Genomic DNA, 22,189 nt, shown 5'->3' with positions numbered 1-22,189 from the left:
CTTTATTTAGTTGAGGACAACACCAGGGAGGGGCACACAGACAGACACCTTTTGTAGGCCTGAAAAGCCTATTGCATTTTTCAAAATGGTAATTTGGAGCAGAAGGTTGAAGCTCAGCTTTATTTAGTTGAGGGCAACACCAGGGAGGGGCAGAAGCCGTTAGTAGGCCCTAACCACCATTTTTTTTTTAAAACCACATAATGAGAGCCGGAAGGTTGAAGCTCAGCTTTATTTAGTTGAGGACAACACCAGGGAGGGGCAGAAGCCGTTAGTAGGCCCTAACCACCATTTTTTTTTTTAAAACCACATAATGAGAGCCGGAAGGTTGAAGCTCAGCTTTATTTAGTTGAGGACAACACCAGGGAGGGGCACACAGACAGACACCTTTAGTAGGCCTGAAAAGCCTATTGCATTTTTTAAAATGGTAATTTGGAGCAGAAGGTTGAAGCTCAGCTTTATTTAGTTGAGGGCAACACCAGGGAGGGGCAGAAGCCGTTAGTAGGCCCTAACCACCATTTTTTTTTTTTAAACCACATAATGAGAGCCGGAAGGTTGAAGCTCAGCTTTATTTAGTTGAGGGCAACACCAGGGAGGGGCAGAAGCCGTTAGTAGGCCCTAACCAAAGTTGAAGGCCAAATGCAGTTTAATTTCTGATACTATAGGCCGAAAGCCAGAAGGTGGAAGTTCCGATTTAGACAGTGGAGGACAATTTGAATTAGGGACTGCAGACAGACTTAGTAGGCTGTCCCCTGTGGACCATGCATCCACCACATTAACCCATTGCGCCGTAATGGACACGTAATCTTCCGTGGCCATGCCTACAGGTCCATGCGTCTGTTGTCAGGTGCACCTTTGTACTCACAGATTGCCAGAGTGCATGGACAATGCGGTCTTCTACATGCTGGTGGAGGGTTGGGATGGCTTTTCTCGCAAAAGAAGTGTCGACTGGTTAGCTTGTAGCGTGGTACAGCGTAGTCCATCATGGCCTTATTAATAGTAAATAAAATATATAACTAGGCTCTATGAACTTTTAAATAGGTTCCAGGGGTACACGGGCAGCATTGGTGTGGTCAGTGGAGGAGTATTGCAAGTAGGGGCTGCAGACAGGCTATCAAAGGCCTAAAATAACAAACAGTAGGCAGTCATGGCAGTTTTACATCGGTTACATGGATACACAGGCAGGCACTCCAGGCAGCATTGTGGTCAGTGGAGGAGTATTGCAAGTAGGGGCCGCAGACAGGCTATCAAAGGCCTAAAATAACAAACAATAGGCTCATGGCAGTTTTACAGCGGTTACATGGATACACGGGCAGGCAGCTTGGTGGTCAGTGGAGGAGTATTTAAAGTAGGGACCGCAGACAGGCTTCAAAGGCCTAACATAAGAAAATGGGCTGGCTGTAGGCACTTTATAATTGGTTCCAGGGGTACACGGGCAGCAGTGGTCTGGTCAGTGGAGGAGTATTTAAAGTAGGGACCGCAGACAGGCTATCAAAGGCCTAACATAACAAACAATAGGCTCATGGCAGTTTCACAGCGGTTACATGGATACACGGGCAGGCAGCTTGGTGGTCAGTGGAGGAGTATTGCAAGTAGGGGCTGCAGACAGGCTATCAAAGGCCTAAAATAACAAACAGTAGGCAGTCATGGCAGTTTTACATCGGTTACATGGATACACAGGCAGGCACTCCAGGCAGCATTGTGGTCAGTGGAGGAGTATTGCAAGTAGGGGCCGCAGACAGGCTATCAAAGGCCTAAAATAACAAACAATAGGCTCATGGCAGTTTTACAGCGGTTACATGGATACACGGGCAGGCAGCTTGGTGGTCAGTGGAGGAGTATTTAAAGTAGGGACCGCAGACAGGCTTCAAAGGCCTAACATAAGAAAATGGGCTGGCTGTAGGCACTTTATAATTGGTTCCAGGGGTACACGGGCAGCAGTGGTCTGGTCAGTGGAGGAGTATTTAAAGTAGGGACCGCAGACAGGCTATCAAAGGCCTAACATAACAAACAATAGGCTCATGGCAGTTTCACAGCGGTTACATGGATACACGGGCAGGCAGCTTGGTGGTCAGTGGAGGAGTATTGCAAGTAGGGGCCGCAGACAGGCTATCAAAGGCCTAAAATAACAAACAATAGGCTCATGGCAGTTTTACAGCGGTTACATGGATACACAGGCAGCTTGGTGGTGAGTGGAGGAGTAGTGCAAGGAGTGTCTGTCCCAGTACTCCCAAAATATAAATAGATGTTAATGTCTCGCAAAACAACCAAAACAAAAAAAAAAGGTGGCATACTTAGGTACAGGGGTGGGCTCATCTACTGAGTTTCTGACATAGTAATTTGGCAGTAACTATTTAATGGTGCCAATATAGGACACAGACACAGACTACTTTAAGTTGCATCATAGATGTCTACAAATTTGTATTGTCAGTGCCAGACATTGAATGATGTCAGCGAATAGACTAAAGATTGGTGGAGCTGTGCGACATAATTTTGCACGTGGTAGAGCACATTTTGAGCTGGGGTAGGGGGGAACTCTCTTGAGGCCGGCGGGACCGCCCCAGGGCCCCTCATGTTACAACGGTGTGTCTGACGTTGGGTGCGCACCACCACCGCCAGAGACACTACATTGTACTATGAGGGACCCAGTAGCAATGCCGTCAACCAAAAGCGAGCACACCCACCTCTTCAGACAAACAGCAGTCTCACGGGTGCTTGCGCCAAGTCGCGATACCACGGCCCCGTGTGGGGAGTTTTGCCATTTAGGGAGGTGTAAACATGTCGTATGCTGTACAATCAGCTGCAGCAAATTAGACATTAGAAAAGTAATTCACAGGCAAGAGCTTTTCATAGGAAAGCTAGGTGTCGGCCGGGCAAGGTGGGGCAAAAGATTTCGAAATCCAGTTGTGGTTCATTTTAATGAATGTTAGATCGTCAACATTTTGGGTAGCCAGACGAGTCCTTTTTTCGGTTAATATTGAACCTGCAGCACTGAATACTCTTTCTGATAGGACACTTGCTGCCGGGCAAGCAAGCTCCTGCAATGCATATTCTGCCAATTCTGGCCAGGTGTCTAATTTGGAGGCCCAGTAATCAAATGGGAATGACGGTTGAGGGAGAACATCGATAAGGGATGAAAAATAGTTAGTAACCATACTGGACAAATGTTGTCTCCTGTCACTTTCAATTGATGCAGCAGTACCTGTCCTGTCTGCGGTCATAGCAAAATCACTCCACAACCTGGTCAGAAAACCCCTCTGTCCAATGCCACTTCTGATGTGTGCACCCCTAACACTCCTAGTCTGCTGCCCCCTGGAGCTCGTGTGAGAACGATCACGTGCGCTGTGTGCTGGGAATGCCTGAAGCAAACGGTCAACAAGAGTTGATTGTTTGGTTGCTAATATTAGTTCCAAGTTCTCATGTGGCATAATATTTTGCAATTTGCCTTTATAGCGTGGATCAAGGAGGCAGGCCAACCAGTAATCGTCATCGTTCATCATTTTCGTAATGCGTGTGTCCCTTTTTAGGATACGTAAGGCATAATCCGCCATGTGGGCCAAAGTTCCAGTTGTCAAATCTCCGGTTGTGATTGGTTGAGGGGCAGTTGCAGGCAAATCTACGTCACTTGTGTCCCTCAAAAAACCAGAACCCGGCCGTGACACGCAACCAAATTCCTGTGCCCCCGGGAAAGGTTCGGCATTAAAAATATACTCATCCCCATCATCCTCCTCGTCCTCCACCTCCTCTTCGCCCGCTACCTCGTCCTGTACACTGCCCTGACCAGACAATGGCTGACTGTCATCAAGGCTTTCCTCTTCCTCTGGTGCAGACGCCTGCTCCTTTATGTGCGTCAAACTTTGCATCAGCAGACGCATTAGGGGGATGCTCATGCTTATTACGGCGTTGTCTGCACTAACCAGCCGTGTGCATTCCTCAAAGCACTGAAGGACTTGACACATGTCTTGTATCTTAGACCACTGCACACCTGACAACTCCATGTCTGCCATCCTACTGCCTGCCCGTGTATCCTCCCACAAATAAATAACAGCACGCCTCTGTTCGCACAGTCTCTGAAGCATGTGCAGTGTTGAGTTCCACCTTGTTGCAACGTCTATGATTAGGCGATGCTGGGGAAGGTTCAAAGACCGCTGATAGGTCTGCATACGGCTGGCGTGTACAGGCGAACGTCGGATATGTGAGCAAAGTGCACGCACTTTGAGGAGCAGGTCGGAGAACCCAGGATAAGTTTTCAATAAGCACTGCACCACCAGGTTTAAGGTGTGAGCCAGGCAAGGAATGTGTTTCAGTTGGGAAAGGGAGATGGCAGCCATGAAATTCCTTCCGTTATCACTCACTACCTTGCCTGCCTCAAGATCTACTGTGCCCAGCCACGACTGCGTTTCTTGTTGCAAGAACTCGGACAGAACTTCCGCGGTGTGTCTATTGTCGCCCAAGCACTTCATAGCCAATACAGCCTGCTGACGCTTGGCAGTAGCTGGCCCATAATGGGACAACTGGTGTGCAACAGTGTCATCTGCCGATGGAGTGGTTGGCAGACTGCGTTCTGTGGAAGAGCTGTAGCTTCTGCAGGAGGACGAGGAGGAGGAGGAGGAGGGGGTGCGAACGCCTACAGCCAACTGTTTCCTAGACCGTGGGCTAGGCACAACTGTCCCTAAATTGATGTCGCCTGTGGACCCTGCATCCACCACATTCACCCAGTGTGCCGTGATGGACACATAACGTCCCTGGCCATGCCTACTGGTCCATGCATCTGTAGTCAGGTGCACCTTTGTACTCACAGATTGCCTGAGTGCATGGACGATGCGCTGTTTAACATGCTGGTGCAGGGCTGGGATGGCTTTTCTGGAAAAAAAGTGTCGACTGGGTAGCTCGTATCGTGGTTCAGCGTACTCCATCAGGGCTTTGAAAGCTTCGCTTTCAACTAACCGGTAGGGCATCATCTCTAACGAGATTAGTCTAGCTATGTGGGCGTTAAAACCCTGTGTACGCGGATGCGAGGATAAGTACTTCCTTTTTCTAACCAGAGTCTCATGTAGGGTGAGCTGGACTGGAGAGCTGGAGATCGTGGAACTTTCGGGTGTGCCGGTGTACATGGCAGACTGAGAGACGGTTGGAGACGGTATTGTTTCCGCCGGTGCCCTAGATGCAATATTTCCTCCTACAAAACTGGTGATTCCCTGACCCTGACTGCTTTTGGCTGGCAAAGAAACCTGCACAGATACTGCCTGTGGTGCGGAAAATGGTGGCCTTACAGTGACGGAAGGGATGTTGCGTTGCTGACTAGCTTCATTGGCCGAGGGTGCTACAACCTTGAGGGACGTTTGGTAGTTAGTCCAGGCTTGAAAATGCATGGTGGTTAAGTGTCTATGCATGCAACTAGTATTTAGACTTTTCAGATTCTGACCTCTGCTTAAGCTAGTTGAACATTTTTGACAGATGACTTTGCGCTGATCAGTTGGATGTTGTTTAAAAAAATGCCAGACTGCACTCTTCCTAGACTCGGATCCCTTTTCAGGGATTGCAGACTGAGCTTTAACCGGATGGCAACGCTGTGCTCCAACAGGTTTTGGCTTTGACACGCGTTTTGGGCCAGATACGGGCCCGGCAGATGTAACCTGTTGCGATGTTGATGCCTGCTGCGGCCCCTCCTCCACCTCCGCTTCTGAACTACTGCCGCCTGCACCCTGTTCCCCCAATGGCTGCCAATCGGGGTCAATAACTGGGTCATCTATTACCTCCTCTTCGAGCTCGTGTGCAACTTCGTCTGTGTCACTGTGTCGGTCGGTGGTATAGCGTTCGTGGCGGGGCAACATAGTCTCATCAGGGTCTGATTGTGGATCTGTACCCTGAGAGGGCAATGTGGTGGTCTGAGTCAAAGGAGCAGCATAGTACTCTGGCTGTGGCTGTGCATCAGTGCACTCCATGTCAGAATATACTTGTAATGGGCATGGCCTGTTAAATGTTTCACTTTCTAAGCCAGGGACGGTATGTGTAAAGAGCTCCATGGAGTGACCCGTTGTGTCGCCTGCTGCATCCTTCTCTCTTGTTGTAGTTTTTGCTGAGGAGGACAAGGAAGCGACTTGTCCCTGACCGTGAACATCCACAAGCGACGCGCTGCTTTTACATTTACCAGTTTCGGAAGAGGAGGCAAAAGAGCTAGAGGCTGAGTCTGCAATGTAAGCCAAAACTTGCTGTTGCTGCTCCGCCTTTAAAAGCGGTTTTCCTACTCCCAGAAAAGAGAGCGTTCGAGGCCTTGTGTAGCCTGACGACGAAACTGGCTCCACAGCTCCAGACTTAGGTGGAATATTTTTATCCCCACGACCACCTGATGCTCCTCTACCACTACCATCATTACCAGCTGACAATGAACGCCCACGACGACCTCTTGCACCAGACTTCCTCATTGTTTTAAAATCTTAACCAAAGTAACTTTATTTGTTGCTGTCAAACAACTTACACGGTGAGCTATAACTTCAGTATGATTTCAATATCCCTTAACAGGTTGGTGAGACCACAAGGAAAATCAGGCACAATGTTACACACTCTGTTTTCTGTGGCACAAAATCACAGAGATGACACACACGCAGGACTGTCACTCAAGCACTAATGTCAATATTAATCTCCCACCTAATTTATTTTTTTTTTTTTCTCAGGGAGACTTTAGAAACCAAATAATATTAAAAAAAAAAAAAAAAAAGGCTTTCTATGGCCCACAATTAGAGAGAGAGAGGTGGCACACCCAGGAGTCAAGACTGGCACACAAGCTGAGAGGGCAATATTACTCTCCCACTGTTTTTTTATGTATTTTTTGTTTTTTCAGGGAGACTTTAGAAACCCAATAATATTTTAAAAAAAAAATAAATAGGCTTTCTATGGCCCACTGAATGAGAGGGAGAGAGGTGGCACACCCAGGAGTCAAGACTGGCACACAAGCTGAAAGGGCAATATTACTCTCCCACTGTTTTTTTATGTATTTTTTGTTTTTTCAGGGAGACTTTAGAAACCCAATAATATTTTTAAAAAAAAATAAATAGGCTTTCTATGGCCCGCTGAATGAGAGGGAGAGAGGTGGCACACCCAGGAGTCAAGACTGGCACACAAGCTGAAAGGGCAATATTATTCTCCCACTGTTTTTTTAGGTTTTTTTTTTTTTTTCAGGGAGAATTAGAAACCAAATAATATTAAAAAAAAAAAATAAATAGGCTTTCTATGGCCCACTGAATGAGAGGGAGAGAGGTGGCACACCCAGGAGTCAAGACTGGCACACAAGCTGAAAGGGCAATATTACTCTCCCACTGTTTTTTTATGTATTTTTTGTTTTTTCAGGGAGACTTTAGAAACCCAATAATATTTAAAAAAAAAAATAAATAGGCTTTCTATGGCCCACTGAATGAGAGGGAGAGAGGTGGCACACCCAGGAGTCAAGACTGGCACACAAGCTGAAAGGGCAATATTACTCTCCCACTGTTTTTTTAGGTTTTTTTTTTTTTTTCAGGGAGACTTTAGAAACCAAATAATATAAAAAAAAAAAAAAAAAATAGGCTTGCTATAGCCCACTGAATGAGAGATAGCACACACAGCAGTGGCACACAAGCCCTGACTGAGGCCAATATTTTTCTCCCACTGATTGATGTAGTGTTTTTGTGTTGAGGTAGAATTTAGAACACAAATCACGGAAAAAATAAATAGGCTTTCTATGGCCCACTGAATGAAAGGGAGAGAGGTGGCACACCCAGGAGTCAAGACTGGCACACAAGCTGAAAGGGCAATATTACTCTCCCACTGTTTTTTTATGTATTTTTTGTTTTTTCAGGGAGACTTTAGAAACCCAATAATATTTAAAAAAAAAAATAAATAGGCTTTCTATGGCCCACTGAATGAGAGGGAGAGAGGTGGCACACCCAGGAGTCAAGACTGGCACACAAGCTGAAAGGGCAATATTACTCTCCCACTGTTTTTTTAGGTTTTTTTTTTTTTTTCAGGGAGACTTTAGAAACCAAATAATATAAAAAAAAAAAAAAAAAATAGGCTTGCTATAGCCCACTGAATGAGAGATAGCACACACAGCAGTGGCACACAAGCCCTGACTGAGGCCAATATTTTTCTCCCACTGATTGATGTAGTGTTTTTGTGTTGAGGTAGAATTTAGAACACAAATCACGGAAAAAATAAATAGGCTTTCTATGGCCCACTGAATGAAAGGGAGAGAGGTGGCACACCCAGGAGTCAAGACTGGCACACAAGCTGAAAGGGCAATATTACTCTCCCACTGTTTTTTTATGTATTTTTTGTTTTTTCAGGGAGACTTTAGAAACCCAATAATATTTAAAAAAAAAAATAAATAGGCTTTCTATGGCCCACTGAATGAGAGGGAGAGAGGTGGCACACCCAGGAGTCAAGACTGGCACACAAGCTGAAAGGGCAATATTACTCTCCCACTGTTTTTTTAGGTTTTTTTTTTTTTTTTCAGGGAGACTTTAGAAACCCAATAATATTTTAAAAAAAAAATAAATAGGCTTTCTATGGCCCACTGAATGAGAGGGAGAGAGGTGGCACACCCAGGAGTCAAGACTGGCACACAAGCTGAAAGGGCAATATTACTCTCCCACTGTTTTTTTAGGTTTTTTTTTTTTTTTCAGGGAGACTTTAGAAACCCAATAATATTTAAAAAAAAAAATAAATAGGCTTTCTATGGCCCACTGAATGAAAGGGAGAGAGGTGGCACACCCAGGAGTCAAGACTGGCACACAAGCTGAAAGGGCAATATTACTCTCCCACTGTTTTTTTAGGTTTTTTTTTTTTTTTCAGGGAGACTTTAGAAACCAAATAATATTAAAAAAAAAAAAAAAAAAAAAAAAAATAGGCTTGCTATAGCCCACTGAATGAGAGATAGCACACACAGCAGTGGCACACAAGCCCTGACTGAGGCCAATATTTTTCTCCCACTGATTGATGTAGTGTTTTTGTGTTGAGGTAGAATTTAGAACACAAATCACGGAAAAAATAAATAGGCTTTCTATGGCCCACTGAATGAAAGGGAGAGAGGTGGCACACCCAGGAGTCAAGACTGGCACACAAGCTGAAAGGGCAATATTACTCTCCCACTGTTTTTTTATGTATTTTTTGTTTTTTCAGGGAGACTTTAGAAACCCAATAATATTTTTTAAAAAAAATAAATAGGCTTTCTATGGCCCACTGAATGAGAGGGAGAGAGGTGGCACACCCAGGAGTCAAGACTGGCACACAAGCTGAAAGGGCAATATTACTCTCCCACTGTTTTTTTAGGTTTTTTTTTTTTTTCAGGGAGACTTTAGAAACCAAATAATATTAAAAAAAAAAAAAAAAAATAGGCTTGCTATAGCCCACTGAATGAGAGATAGCACACACAGCAGTGGCACACAAGCCCTGACTGAGGCCAATATTTTTCTCCCACTGATTGATGTAGTGTTTTTGTGTTGAGGTAGATTTTAGAACACAAATCACGGAAAAAATAAATAGGCTTTCTATGGCCCACTCAGTGAGAGATGGCACACACAGGGATGGCACTGTAGCAGAAATGCCAATCTTAATCTCCCACAAAAAAAAAAAAAAAAAAAAAAAAAAACTGTCCTACAATTACTATCTCCCTGCAGTAATGTAAGCCAGGTATGGCAGGCAGCAATAGGAGTGGACTGATGCACAAATTAAATAAAAAGTGTGGACAAACAAAAAAGATAGCTGTGCAGAAAGGAAGGAACAAGAGGATATGTGCTTTGAAAAAAGCAGTTGGTTTCCACAGTGGCGTACACACAGCAATACAGCTATCACGGAGCCTTCTAGGGCAGCCCAATGAGCTACAGCGCTGAGGGGAAAAAAAAAAAAAAATAGCTTCCACAGTCCCTGCACACCGAAGGTGGTGTTGGACAGTGGAAATCGCTGCAGCACAAGCGGTTTGGTGGTTAGTGGACCCTGCCTAACGCTCTCCCTGCTTCTGACGAAGCGGCAGCAACCTCTCCCTAAGCTCAGATCAGCAGCAGTAAGATGGCGGTCGGCGGGAACGCCCCTTTATAGCCCCTGTGACGCCGCAGACAGCAAGCCAATCACTGCAATGCCCTTCTCTAAGATGGTGGGGACCAGGATCTATGTCATCACGCTGCCCACACTCTGCGTTCACCTTCATTGGCTGAGAAATGGCGCTTTTCGCGTCATTGAAACGCGACTTTGGCGCGAAAGTCGCGTACCGCATGGCCGACAAGCACAGGGGTCGGATCGGGTTTCATGAGACGCCGACTTAGCCAAAAGTCGGCGACTTTTGAAAATGATCGACCCGTTTCGCTCAACCCTAATGGTAGGTATAGAGTCGGCTCCCGACTGCAGATCTCTATGCCCTGGGCTGCCGTAAATGCAGAGTGTAAGTGACGTGCAGCTTCACTTACACTCCTGCAAAGCAAAATGGCGGCGCCCAGTGGCTGAAAAAAAAAATTAATAATAAAAAAAATGTTAAAGTTAAAAAATGTAAATTTGTATTAAAAATAATTGTTTATATAAACAATCATTTTTAATACAAAAAATAAACTGCGGCACCTTTCCTTTAAGTATATAATTCCACATGTGTTAATTCATAGTTTTGATGCCTTCAGTGTGAATGTACAATTTTCATAGTCATGAAAATACAGAAAAATCTTTAAATGAGAAGGTGTGTCCAAACTTTTGTTCTGTACTGTATGTATTTTTTCTTTATTTTCCACTATTTACTATCTGTATTACTACTTACGTTAACGCCATGCTCAGACAAACTATGGCGTTCATTTTGCCGGCTGATGGGAACCATGGTGTTATTTGTTCTCCTGCATTTTTATAAAGAGGCTACACTTCTAAAGAATTGCTCCCCAATGAGTGCTTGGCTACAAACACTGGGAAAACCCATCAGTTAGTACTTGGCATGGCTGAATGTTACTATAACATCTTATTCCTAAGCTTCATGTGTGCCAATACTATATACATATATTTACAGTGGGTGACATAACTATTGGAAACGTCACCAATTTTCTAAGTAAATAAATATATTTTCACAGGTGCTATTGACATGAAATTCTCACCAAATGTCAGTAACAACTTATCCGATCCAACCAGACAAAGAAATAAAACCATAGATGTCCATGAATTACCATATTTTTCAGACTATAAGACGCACTTGTTCCCCAAAATTTTTTGAGGGGAAATGGGTGGGGGTGTCTTATAGTCAGAATGTACTTACCAGGGTTGTGGCGGCAGCAGGAGTCGGGCGATTCTGCCGGCCCTGGGTTGGGAAGAGGGGCTGTTCGGTGGTCCAATGCTGCAGGGTGATGATCTGACTCCCATCCCAGACTGGTGCGGCAGGTTCGGCGGTGCTCAGTAGTATGGGGGCTCAGCCAACATCTTGTGAAATCCTGGACATCCACTGCTGCAATGTGGTGGCCTCTGGGAAAATGGTAGCCGGAGGTGGCGCATGTGGAGATTGAGATCTCAACATAGAGATCTCGTCCCGAGATCTCAGGAGACTAGATCTTGAGGGCCAAGATCTTAATCTGCACATTATATATATTTTGGCAGGGTCAATGGCAATGTATGTGAAGGGAGATATGTGTCACGAAGTTTGCTCTCTTTTGTGATGTGAAACCTAGAAGTTTCTCTCCAGCATGTTATGTGATGAGGGGTTAATCGGCCATGACAGGGTTGGGTTTTTTGTGAGTGGCTGTAAGAGATTGATGGGGCGGTCACTCAGCATATCTGCTCCACAAAGGGTGTAGTTGGTGAAGTTAAATGTCCAAGAAATTTTTTTTTCTCTGCTGTGTTTTTGGCGACAGATAAGTCTTCAGTTGGTAGCTCCAGTGGGAGCTGAAGATTTACTGGATCCTGAGTGGGCGAATCCCGCAGGCATATCGACTCTGCTATACGTTATGTTTTGTTTAGACCTTATGCCAGAAAGGCCACGTTTATTTTGTTAAATCCTGCAGTGGCTTATGCTGTTTTTTTAATAAACCAGCAGAAGATTAACCCAATAAGTGTTCCTGTGTCTACCTCTGAGAGCAGCTGAGTGCGTCAACCTCCCACTATACATATATATGTAAAAACAATGTGCTTTTGGGGTTTGGTTTAGAATATCACAGTAGTGAAGCAGCATCAAGTGGAAGAGTCTCGTGTGGCCAAGAGAGTTGCAAACAGTCAGATGACAAAATCATTCCATGTTTACTACTGACTTTTCTGAGACATACCGAAAATTATGTGAATGAGCTGATGTTTTACTATTCTAAAGTATGCATTAACCATGTGTATGCTACATGCAGGTACCCATTTAACACAGACAAACAAATGGTGATAATGAAGATGGTGGACATGAATGGACGGGAGGTGGGACTTGTCAGGTAATCCCAGAACACATGTAAATGGTAAAGGTGTTATATAGCTGAATAAGGGATTACACAGTGTATTTAGTAGCACCCATGATGGCTAAGATTGCACTGCAATTTGCTGTATTTTTATTAGCCCATTTGTTATCTATCTATCTATCTATCCATCTCTCTGCCTCTGACTCAGATACCTATCTCCACAATTATTCCCACTGGGATAAAGCTACAGATAACAGTGAAACGTTCTCATCATGTTTCCGTTGTGTTTGCAGTTGGTTTGCCGTGCACGCAGTCAGTATGCCCCTTACCAATCATCTGGTCAGTAGTGACAATATGGGTCATGCCTCGTACTTGTTCGAACAGGTGAAGAATACAGGATCCCTGCCGGGCGAGGTAACTATTCCAGTAATCTACAACTAATGTATTATTATTCTGTAATCAGATTATCTGTAATTATCTCTGCACAGAGCCAATAACATATCAGGAGGACTGATCATATAAAGAAGAAAAATAATACAAAGTACAAGATTGTACTTTTTTAATAGACAAAATAACGCAAATTATGGGCTTAGAGGTTTGAAAAATGTACAGTTTATTAAACCCTACCAATGCACTTCCCAAAACATTGATGTACATATTTTGTTTCTGTGAAATTGACCCTAATGAATGTATGACAGATGTACAAAACTCCACGAAAATGTTTGTAATTAGTAAAATGCACTGATGGTAAGTAATCAATAGGGGGCAGTAATGCTATTCCACACTTTAAAGTTGCTTTGTATACTATAGATTGTGTGATGGTCACTGTGCTGCCTGACATTAGGCGTACAAGCAGGCTTTCAGTTTAGAGCAGGGAAGTTATGGAAGGCACAATGCATGATGGGATATGAGGGGAAGAGAGTTCTAGCACTTAACGTCCTGGCATTAGGCTGCATAGGAGGAACTGTTATTTGTTAATGATAAAGGGAATCTGTCACCAGATTTCACAATACAAACTTAATCAATTATTAATTATTATGTTCACTGTGCACGCAGCTCATGTTTTCTGGTTTTACTTAATAAATATTAAATAGATCTTTTAGACCTGATGGCACTGGTGTAATAACTGTAGAAAAACAACATGTCATTATGCAATACAATGAATATACTATAAGTACTGCAGCTTTACCAGGGCTCAGATTTCTTTTTACCTAATAAATGCAGTTTGTATTGTGGAGTCTAGTGGCAGATTGGTATTTTCGTTTGGTGTTAAGAGCTATATAAAAAGTGTGGCATTGCAGACTTTTGTGGAGGATGTTGGCATAATTTGTAAAAAAAAAAAGACATGATATTACATTTTTTATAAATGGGAAAATGTTTTAGATTTTATTAAAATTGGACAAAGCAGTAAAGCTAAATGGGTAGTTCAAAACACAAATTAATTTTCATCCTAAATGTCTTACTTATTTAATCCCAAAATCTAATCTATTTTCTAATATACTTTAATTAGAAAGTCCCTACCATTCCCTCAATACATTATCTAACTGCTTTATTTTATTTTTTTACTATTCCCTTTTGATAATACTTTGAAATGAAGAGTCATCAGGAGGTCGTCACTTGTGGAGGCAGCGCTAGTCTCTGTACGCAGGGTATTCTTTTTACAATGCACACTGACAGTGCACTCTCTTTCCAGCTCCTTACTTCTGATCAGAACCAGCAAGCGCACTGTCACTGTGCATATTGCACAATGACATGTATCTTCTGAGCATCCATTGGAATTGACAACTGACCTATGCACAGTAGAGCAGAGATTAGCTCATCCCCTGAACCGGACGTCACTGATGACACTTTGTTTCAGGGAGGGGGCAGAGGCTGTGTCAGTGATCGCAGCCTCTGCCCTCCGATGACGCTTCGTTTCAGAATTCCAGCATGCACTGAGATTCTCAATCAAAGCGTCATCAAAAAGGGGGTAGTAAAAACAAAAAAATAAGCAGTAGTGTAGTGAGGGAATGGTAGGGACTTTAATTAAAGTATATTAGAAAATGCATTAGATTATGGCATTAAATAGACAGATATTTAGGATGAAAATAAATTTGCTTTTCGAACCACCACTTTAATATTACGGAAAAAAAACCTTAAGAGTTACGGTTTTGCATTGAGTCATAAAAAGCAATAATTGGAGGTATATTTTTGCAGGGATCATTTGTAGCAGCTTTTGCATCATCAAACCTTGGAGATGTTACACCAAATACCAAAGGTCCTCACTGCACAAACACCGGTCTCTCATGTGAAAACCCAACCAGCACCTGTCCAGATGGAGGGGTATGCCACATTTCCATTATTACTATCTCCTAAAAGCTGTTGAGTAATATTGATCAGTGCCAGTCCCAGAATTCACTGGAATGAACTGCAATACCGGACACAGCCTGTAAACAAGAGTGGCGCTGCTTCTGTGGTGTATACAGACTTTTTTTCTCATCTCTTACAACCTCATCAACAATAGGTTCTTTTCATATTCATGGAAAAAAAATTATTAGGGTCATAATCAGTTTAAAAATAAGTAGAAACTGAATGCAGCTTAGATGTCCAGCTGAGCTCAGGCAGCTGGAAAATCAATAGGTACAAACATTAGAACAATTAAATTGACTTTTACGTTAAAGTGGCTCTTCTGCAAGGCCAAGGTTTTGTCATCTTGTGGTTGTGGAAATTGGTATGAAATTTAATTTCTTCGAGAGATCTGAATCCAGGGATGATCGAAAAACGGATTATTTTAAAATCTGCAAATATTTCGTCCCCTAGAGAGACAACATAATGGAAAAGTTACATCTCCTGTTTATGTAAAAAACTAAATAAAAATCCTCTTGTAGCAAATAGCATTAAATTTAGGAGGTTGCATGGTATATCTCGTCAACCAATCAATTTCATGACATGAAATGTATCAAGAGAAAGAAAATTTAATAAGTACTTTAAAGGGGAAGGCTCATTAGAAAATGACGTATTATTCACATCAGATTCTTGTGTTACATGTATTTTTTTAAAATTTTTGGCAATGTTTTTTTCCCACATACCATGTTCTGTTTTAAAAATAAAATAATAGAAATCTTGCCATTTTCACACTGTTCACTGGGGTTTTTAGACTTCAACTTTGGATTTGGTTTGATACTTCCAATCTTTAGAAAAATATTCCTGAGTTTTGATTTGCGAGTAAAAGTAGAATAATACTTTTTTTTATAAAAAAAAATGTTCAGGTTGTTGTTACGTCCGTTATTGACAAGTATTTTTTCATACATAAAAGACACTAATTCTTTTCTGACACATATTAAACAATTCACTTGGCAACCAGGATTCATGTTAGCCTCAGTGGACGTGGTCAATTTATATACGCATATCCCCCAGAGAGAGGGGGTTGAATCCATACGCCAGATTTTGGGTACCATTAATAGGGATGGTAATTTCATTGATTTAATTTGCGATGGCCTTATGTTTATTTTGACACACAATGCAGAGAATCTCTTGATGTATATGGGCATTGTGCAATGCCTATTTTTTTCCTGCGGGGGCACTGCAGGGAATTTGAAAGCTTACTGCCAGCTTAATGCACAGATAAAAACTGATCACTATTAGCCCTAACTGTGTGATCCTTTTATTAAGAGACCCTAACAAATTAGGATCGTCCAAAGCGGAGAGCCCCTTTAAGTGAAAATGTAAACTCGGATATATTCTAGGAAAGATTCTCTTCATACTGGGCCACAGATACACAGACGGCATTTACAGTAGAATGTCTTCTTATCTAAACTTATTTTTGCTATTAATATGATTGAAGAATTCTAAATTCCTATAAGTTCTGATAAGTAATGAAACTTGTATAATTGTTTTATCTTCTAATCCAACTGCAGGTCACTACGTGCATTGCTACGGGTCCCGGAGACAACGTGTTTGACAGCACGAGGATAATCGGAGAACAGATATTTGACAGAGCCGTGGTAAATTCATTGCTATCCTCTTTATTGAATGAATGACCTCTGAAAGGTAAAGGATAGGAATTGTGTATGGCATCGCCTAGTGCATAATACAACAGGTCTGTACACTCGCTCATAATTATATTAGGCAGTGAAACTTTCATAAAGGATTGCCATGCTGCCAAGGATTTTCAAAGTAAGAACAACAGTCTCATCAGGTCTTGGAGAGATATTTAATATTTTATGCAATTTGTATTGTGAAATGTGTTGAGAGGTGGCAGTTCTGCTTGAACATACAACATAGAAAGAACAGATACTCACCTACCAGACCCTGCCACTACTCCGTACTGCTCCCAGTATTCCAACAGGTAACTGGTGCAGCCAATCAATGGTCGCGTGCTGTCTGAGCTGGAAGAGACAGTTTCTGAGCTCTCAGACTGCAACAACTTAGAGTGACTGCTGCTGACAATCAGTGGCTATTGATGGGCTGCAGTGGTCACCTGATGTCCCCTCATTGGAATAAGACATGAGGAAGTGAGCAGGGAACACAGGCAGGAGTATGGAGGAGTGGAAAACATTTTTACTTTAGGAATCTGATGCAAAGATGATAATAACCCTTGGAACGTAGTGTTTGCCGTCAGCTACCACTAGAGAGGAGGGAGCGATTACTATATTCACATTTTATTAGCTCATTTTGAATGTAATACTATGACTCCGATTCTTCATTTACATTGTATTTTAAGTTACTTTCTTTTTTGTCTTGTTGTATTAGTTGCCTTTTTCTTCCCCCAAATTCTTCTGGTGCTAGCAATCCATGAATTTGGTACAAATTAAATAAAATGGCATTTTTATCTGTCTAATTATGTGACCGTTGGCATTAAAAGTCACACATTTCAGAAAAAGGTGCAAAAATTTGGCCAAAATACTCTCGTCATCAAAAATACCCCAAGGATGTGGGATTGGAGCGGGTTGTTCAAACTTTTACAACTTTTTAAAAAGTTGCAATTGATGAATCATACAAAAACATCTGCAATCGCTAAACTCTGCTAACAATTCGGAAAACGAAGAAAAAAAAACAAACAACACAGGCGAGCACATAGAAAATAGGCTTAAAATAGAATAATAATAATAATAATAATAATCTTTATTTATATAGCGCCAACATGTTCCGCAGCACTTTACAATTAAGCGGGGACATATACATATGAATAATGAATTGGTGCAAACAGAAAAGGTGCAAAACACTCAAAACTAGACAAAAATCAGGTGCAAAAGGCAATGATGTATCAGAGCCTATTACTATGGATCCATTATATGTAGTGAGCTCCCTCTAGTGGTGGAAGTAGGCAGCAAGAATTATATAATGTAACTATGATTGGTAGTTGGAATTCTATCTATATGTGAAAATGCAGATTAGTAATTTTTCTCTTGGTTCTATAAGGACATACTGTATTTTGTATCTTTGTGCTCTGTGTATTTATGTCACTGACATTTTGTTTCTATGTCAATTAAAGGAATTATATAATTCATCAACCAAAGAAATGTTGGACACTGTGAACTCTGCTCACCAGTGGGTAGACATGAGTAACGTTACTGTGAAGCTTAATGAAACTCACACTGTAAGTATACATATCACATAATGATCACTTTGGTGGCCCAATGAAGGTTTATTTCCTTACTTTTGTCTTTGGCGTTGTCACATTGATATTAAAATACTGAAAGTAATAAAAGCCATTGCCACGACTGATTTTTGCATACATCTAGAATTATGGCTTCTGCCAGAAGCAGTTTCTCTGCGATATGATAATAGAATCCTTAGACTGGATGGTGGCAGTGTGGAAGCCTTATGTTTTAGGCTTATTAGATTTGTAGATGTCTCACTATGATATGTGTCAAACTGGTTGAATATTTAACTCGACTTTTATTTATACAGGCAACAACTTGCAAACCTGCCCTTGGATATAGCTTTGCTGCTGGAACCATCGACGGTCCTGGATTGATCAATTTCACCCAGGGTGAGTATTTTCTGTGGACTTTTCTCTTTTTCATCTCTGTGAAATGCAATGACTCCAGTCTCATACTAATATTCTGTGTCACCCGTACATTTATGATATATGATGGATACAGTTATATTTGGATTTTCAATCTTTGTAAAGTTATGGCCTAAAGAGTCGTTCCTATCTTGTAAATAAATGGTATATTGTTAGGATATGCCATCACTTTATGATCAGTAAGAGCCCCAGGTGCCCCCTATCCTAAAAATGAGCAGACTCGGTGCTGGTTTAGCTATGTGGCACCCTGGCCAACCACTGTGTAGGCAACTACAGCAGCACAAAAGAATGAGGCCATACTGCAGTACCCGGTATAGCTCGTAAGTGACGGCACTGCTATGCAGGGAACATATAAATGAGGTGCGCTGATAAAGCTGTGCTAATGCCCCTTTATTCTCAGGATGTGTAAGTGTCCTGGAGGTCTCACATACAATGATCATAGAGTGATGACATATCCTAGTAATCAGAGACGTGCAGAGGGATCATGTGGCCCAATAGTAAAAGTCCATATTTGGCTTCATCCCGCTAACCCCTCCAAAAAAAGGTTAGTGGGGTAAGGACACATAGGCGCAGTCACAAAAGAGAAAATACCTTCCAACTTTGAAATTCAAGGGGAAGACATGTTTTGAAGCATAGTGACCCCACTAAAGCCCCTTAGTGTTGTCACCCACTACAATACTCCTTTTAGAGCTCATATAGGATTCCATGCCCACAAAGGTGCCCCCACAGACAGTATGATATCTCACAGGAATTTTGGTTCTATAGTACCCCCACACACAGTATGAGGACCCCATAGCAAGATTGATGCCTACACTGTTCCCTCCACACACAGTATAAGGATCCCACAACCCCCATACAGTATGATGGCCCCACAGCTCCTGATGCAGAATGATAGACCTTACAGCCTCCCCATAGAGTATTATGGACCCCACAGCTTCTCCACACAAATTAAGGATCCTACATCCTCTCCCCCACAAAGCATGATAGACTCCACAGCTCCCCCATACAGTATGATGGACCCAACAGCCTCCTCACAGTATAATGGACATCACAGCTCTATCAAACAGTATAATGTACCTTACATCCCCGACACCATATACAGGGTGGGCCATTTATATGGATACAACTGGGTGGGCCATTTATAAAGTTGAATCCAAAATTGCAGACTACAAAATGGCCACCATGGTCACCACCCATCTTGAAAAGTTTTCCCCCTCCCATATACTAATGTGCCATAAACAGGAAATTGATATCACCAACCATTCCCATTTTATTTAGGTGTATCCATATACATGGCCCACCATGTATTATGGCCCCACAGCTCTCATACAGTATGATGTCACCCACAGCTCCCTATACAGTATGAGGGACCCCACAGTTTCCCCACACAATATGATGGCCCTCATAGCTCACCATGCAATATGATGAACCCGTTAGCCTCCCCTTACAGTATTATGGACCCAACAGCTCCTCCACACAGAATCAAGGATCCTACAGCCCCTCCCCCAACACAGTATGATGAAATCCACAGCACCCACACCATATATGGTTGTCCCACAGTCCTCATATGGTATTATTGCCCCCACAGTTTGATGGACCCCACAACGTCCTACATCATATATGATGGCCCCTACACAGTATGATGACCTCAATAGCTCCCTACACAGTTAGCTGGCCCCTATAGCTAACCGCACAGTATGATGGATCCCACAGTCCCCCACACAGTCTAATGGACCCCACAGCTGATAACACCATGTATGAGGCACCCACAGCCACACACAACATGAATTTTTTTTGCAACACAAACCCCCCCACGTCATGATGCCCCACAGTATTTGCTTTGAAATTGATATAAATAGTAAACATAAATACTCATCTAATCCTTTTCCTCTGATCCTCTGGGATATGCTATGTGGAGACCGGGGCTCTGCACAGTGGGGGCGATCTAGTGAAACATCAGAGATCAAACACACAGGATGAATGATAAAACTGGATACTATGCCACTTGGAACTGTGCTTCCCCAATTCACAGGTCCCATTGCAGTCACGTGGTCTGCGCCTATGGGCGGTACGCTCCTGCTAGTAGTTTGCTATTTCTTAATAAGTTGGGTAAGCCTTTTAGAGTGAGTCTTTCTGCACAAAATTATGGTTCAAGTCAAGCTCAGCACCATGTAAGAGAAGGTGCACTGAATCGCTCAGTCAGGCCAAGAGTCACGCCAAGAGTCATGGCAAGAGAGCACCAAGCACCTCATTAGCATGTACTGTGTTTGGTTAGAATAGTTATTTTGTGCTGACAACTTCCATTAACTGTTCAAAGAAGTGGCGGCATGTTTCACAAGTTTTATTTTCTTTTTTATATAGGAATGACTGAAGGAGACCCAGTTTGGGATAGTTTACGAGATTTACTTTTCGGAGTCCCATCAAATGAAACTATAGAATGCCATGAGCCCAAACCCATCCTGCTCAATACCGGAGAGGTAGATATGATAAATCCTTGTTTGACACAAACTTAGCACCATAATATTGTAATGATAAAGGGTAGGGTCGTGTCATGTGTACTATGCATGAATGGCATGTGGCATAGGGGGGTTACTTTTTTATAGAATTGCTTTGTGGCTTAGGAAATTGATATAATCCCTTGGCCAACAATTGTTACAAGTGGTGCCTCTCATAACAGCATGAGAGGCCAATCAACCAGATGAGAATAATGATTGACTAAGGTCTCCCATTTACCTTTTTATCTGAATTATAGTTCCATAAGGACATTCAGCCTTTATGAAGGACTTGTTCTTCTTCATTACACTCCTACCATATCTCTGATTCTTCCAGGTCCGCAGAGGTATCCCATGGCATCCAACAATTATTGATATTCAAATGATCACCATTGGATCCTTGGCCATTCTTGCTGTTCCAGGAGAGTTTACGTGAGTAACTGTAGGCTTTGCTGTTCCAATACATGGGGAAACTTTAATATTATTGGAACTGCATGGTATATGTGTAAAGTGACCAAGAGTGGTAGTCATGGCTGAGCTGCTGTTTGGCGACGCTCTGGCACTTTACAGGAAATACTGTCCAAGTCCCATTGTGCTGTCAGGTGTGTAGTGCATCACACATCACACTCCTCAGAAGCAGCCACACACAATTCAGGAGACACAACGTTCATTGCAACAAGCAAATGCTTACAGGTGAATTCAAGTTCATCAGGGTGTAACAAGTGGGATAGGGCACATCTCTTCATGTTTCTTACTTCCTTAGTACAACGTGTCTTCAGCTCTACCACTCATTTGGCCTGGACTATCCCTAGGCCCACTGACTCCGTCAACCCCAGGAATTTACTGTCCACTTCAGCAGTGCACCCAGGATACGCCACCTGCCCTTCACACTTTTTCACATCCACCGACCTAGAAATGTTAGAACACCAGGCACTCTCTCTAGTCACTGGACCGAGCTCTAGGCTCCGGATGATGAAGGAATGTCCACAAGGGATATTAGTACGGCCTCCGACTGCCTCCAATGATTGGCATGTGCTGACCCTAGTAGCCCACTACACCTGTACTTGACCTTGTAATGGTACTTCCCTATCTGAACCACTATCAGGAAGTGCCCACTCTTCACTAACACTAGTTTCACCCACTGGGCTAGTTCCATCCATTAACAATATCCTATCCTATAGACTAAACATATTGCTCTTATCTTATGCTGTTGCTAAGCCACTTAACTATATGAACAGCACTCATACTATCTCACGTCTAACCCTGAGCTTATCCTGTATTATGCACTACTCACATTATACATTAACACTCTACATTCTTAT

At 42.6% G+C, this 22,189-nt stretch overlaps 1 protein-coding gene across 1 annotated transcript in view; it reads left to right on the top strand.

The window, feature by feature from the left end:
• ASAH2 (N-acylsphingosine amidohydrolase 2) overlaps positions 1-22,189 on the top strand; it is a 128,946-nt gene that overhangs the window by 64,959 nt on the left and 41,798 nt on the right. Inside the window, exons 7-14 of the mRNA XM_077258881.1 lie at positions 12,324-12,401; positions 12,659-12,779; positions 14,562-14,687; positions 16,262-16,348; positions 17,839-17,943; positions 18,258-18,339; positions 20,737-20,852; positions 21,205-21,299. Coding sequence (XP_077114996.1) covers positions 12,324-12,401; positions 12,659-12,779; positions 14,562-14,687; positions 16,262-16,348; positions 17,839-17,943; positions 18,258-18,339; positions 20,737-20,852; positions 21,205-21,299 — 810 coding nt within the window. The remainder of the gene's footprint in view (positions 1-12,323; positions 12,402-12,658; positions 12,780-14,561; positions 14,688-16,261; positions 16,349-17,838; positions 17,944-18,257; positions 18,340-20,736; positions 20,853-21,204; positions 21,300-22,189) is intronic.

This window comes from Ranitomeya variabilis, chromosome 4 (genome assembly GCF_051348905.1).
Source record: "Ranitomeya variabilis isolate aRanVar5 chromosome 4, aRanVar5.hap1, whole genome shotgun sequence".
Classification (NCBI taxonomy): domain Eukaryota; kingdom Metazoa; phylum Chordata; class Amphibia; order Anura; family Dendrobatidae; genus Ranitomeya; species Ranitomeya variabilis.
This window is presented reverse-complemented; position numbering and strand designations above follow the sequence as displayed.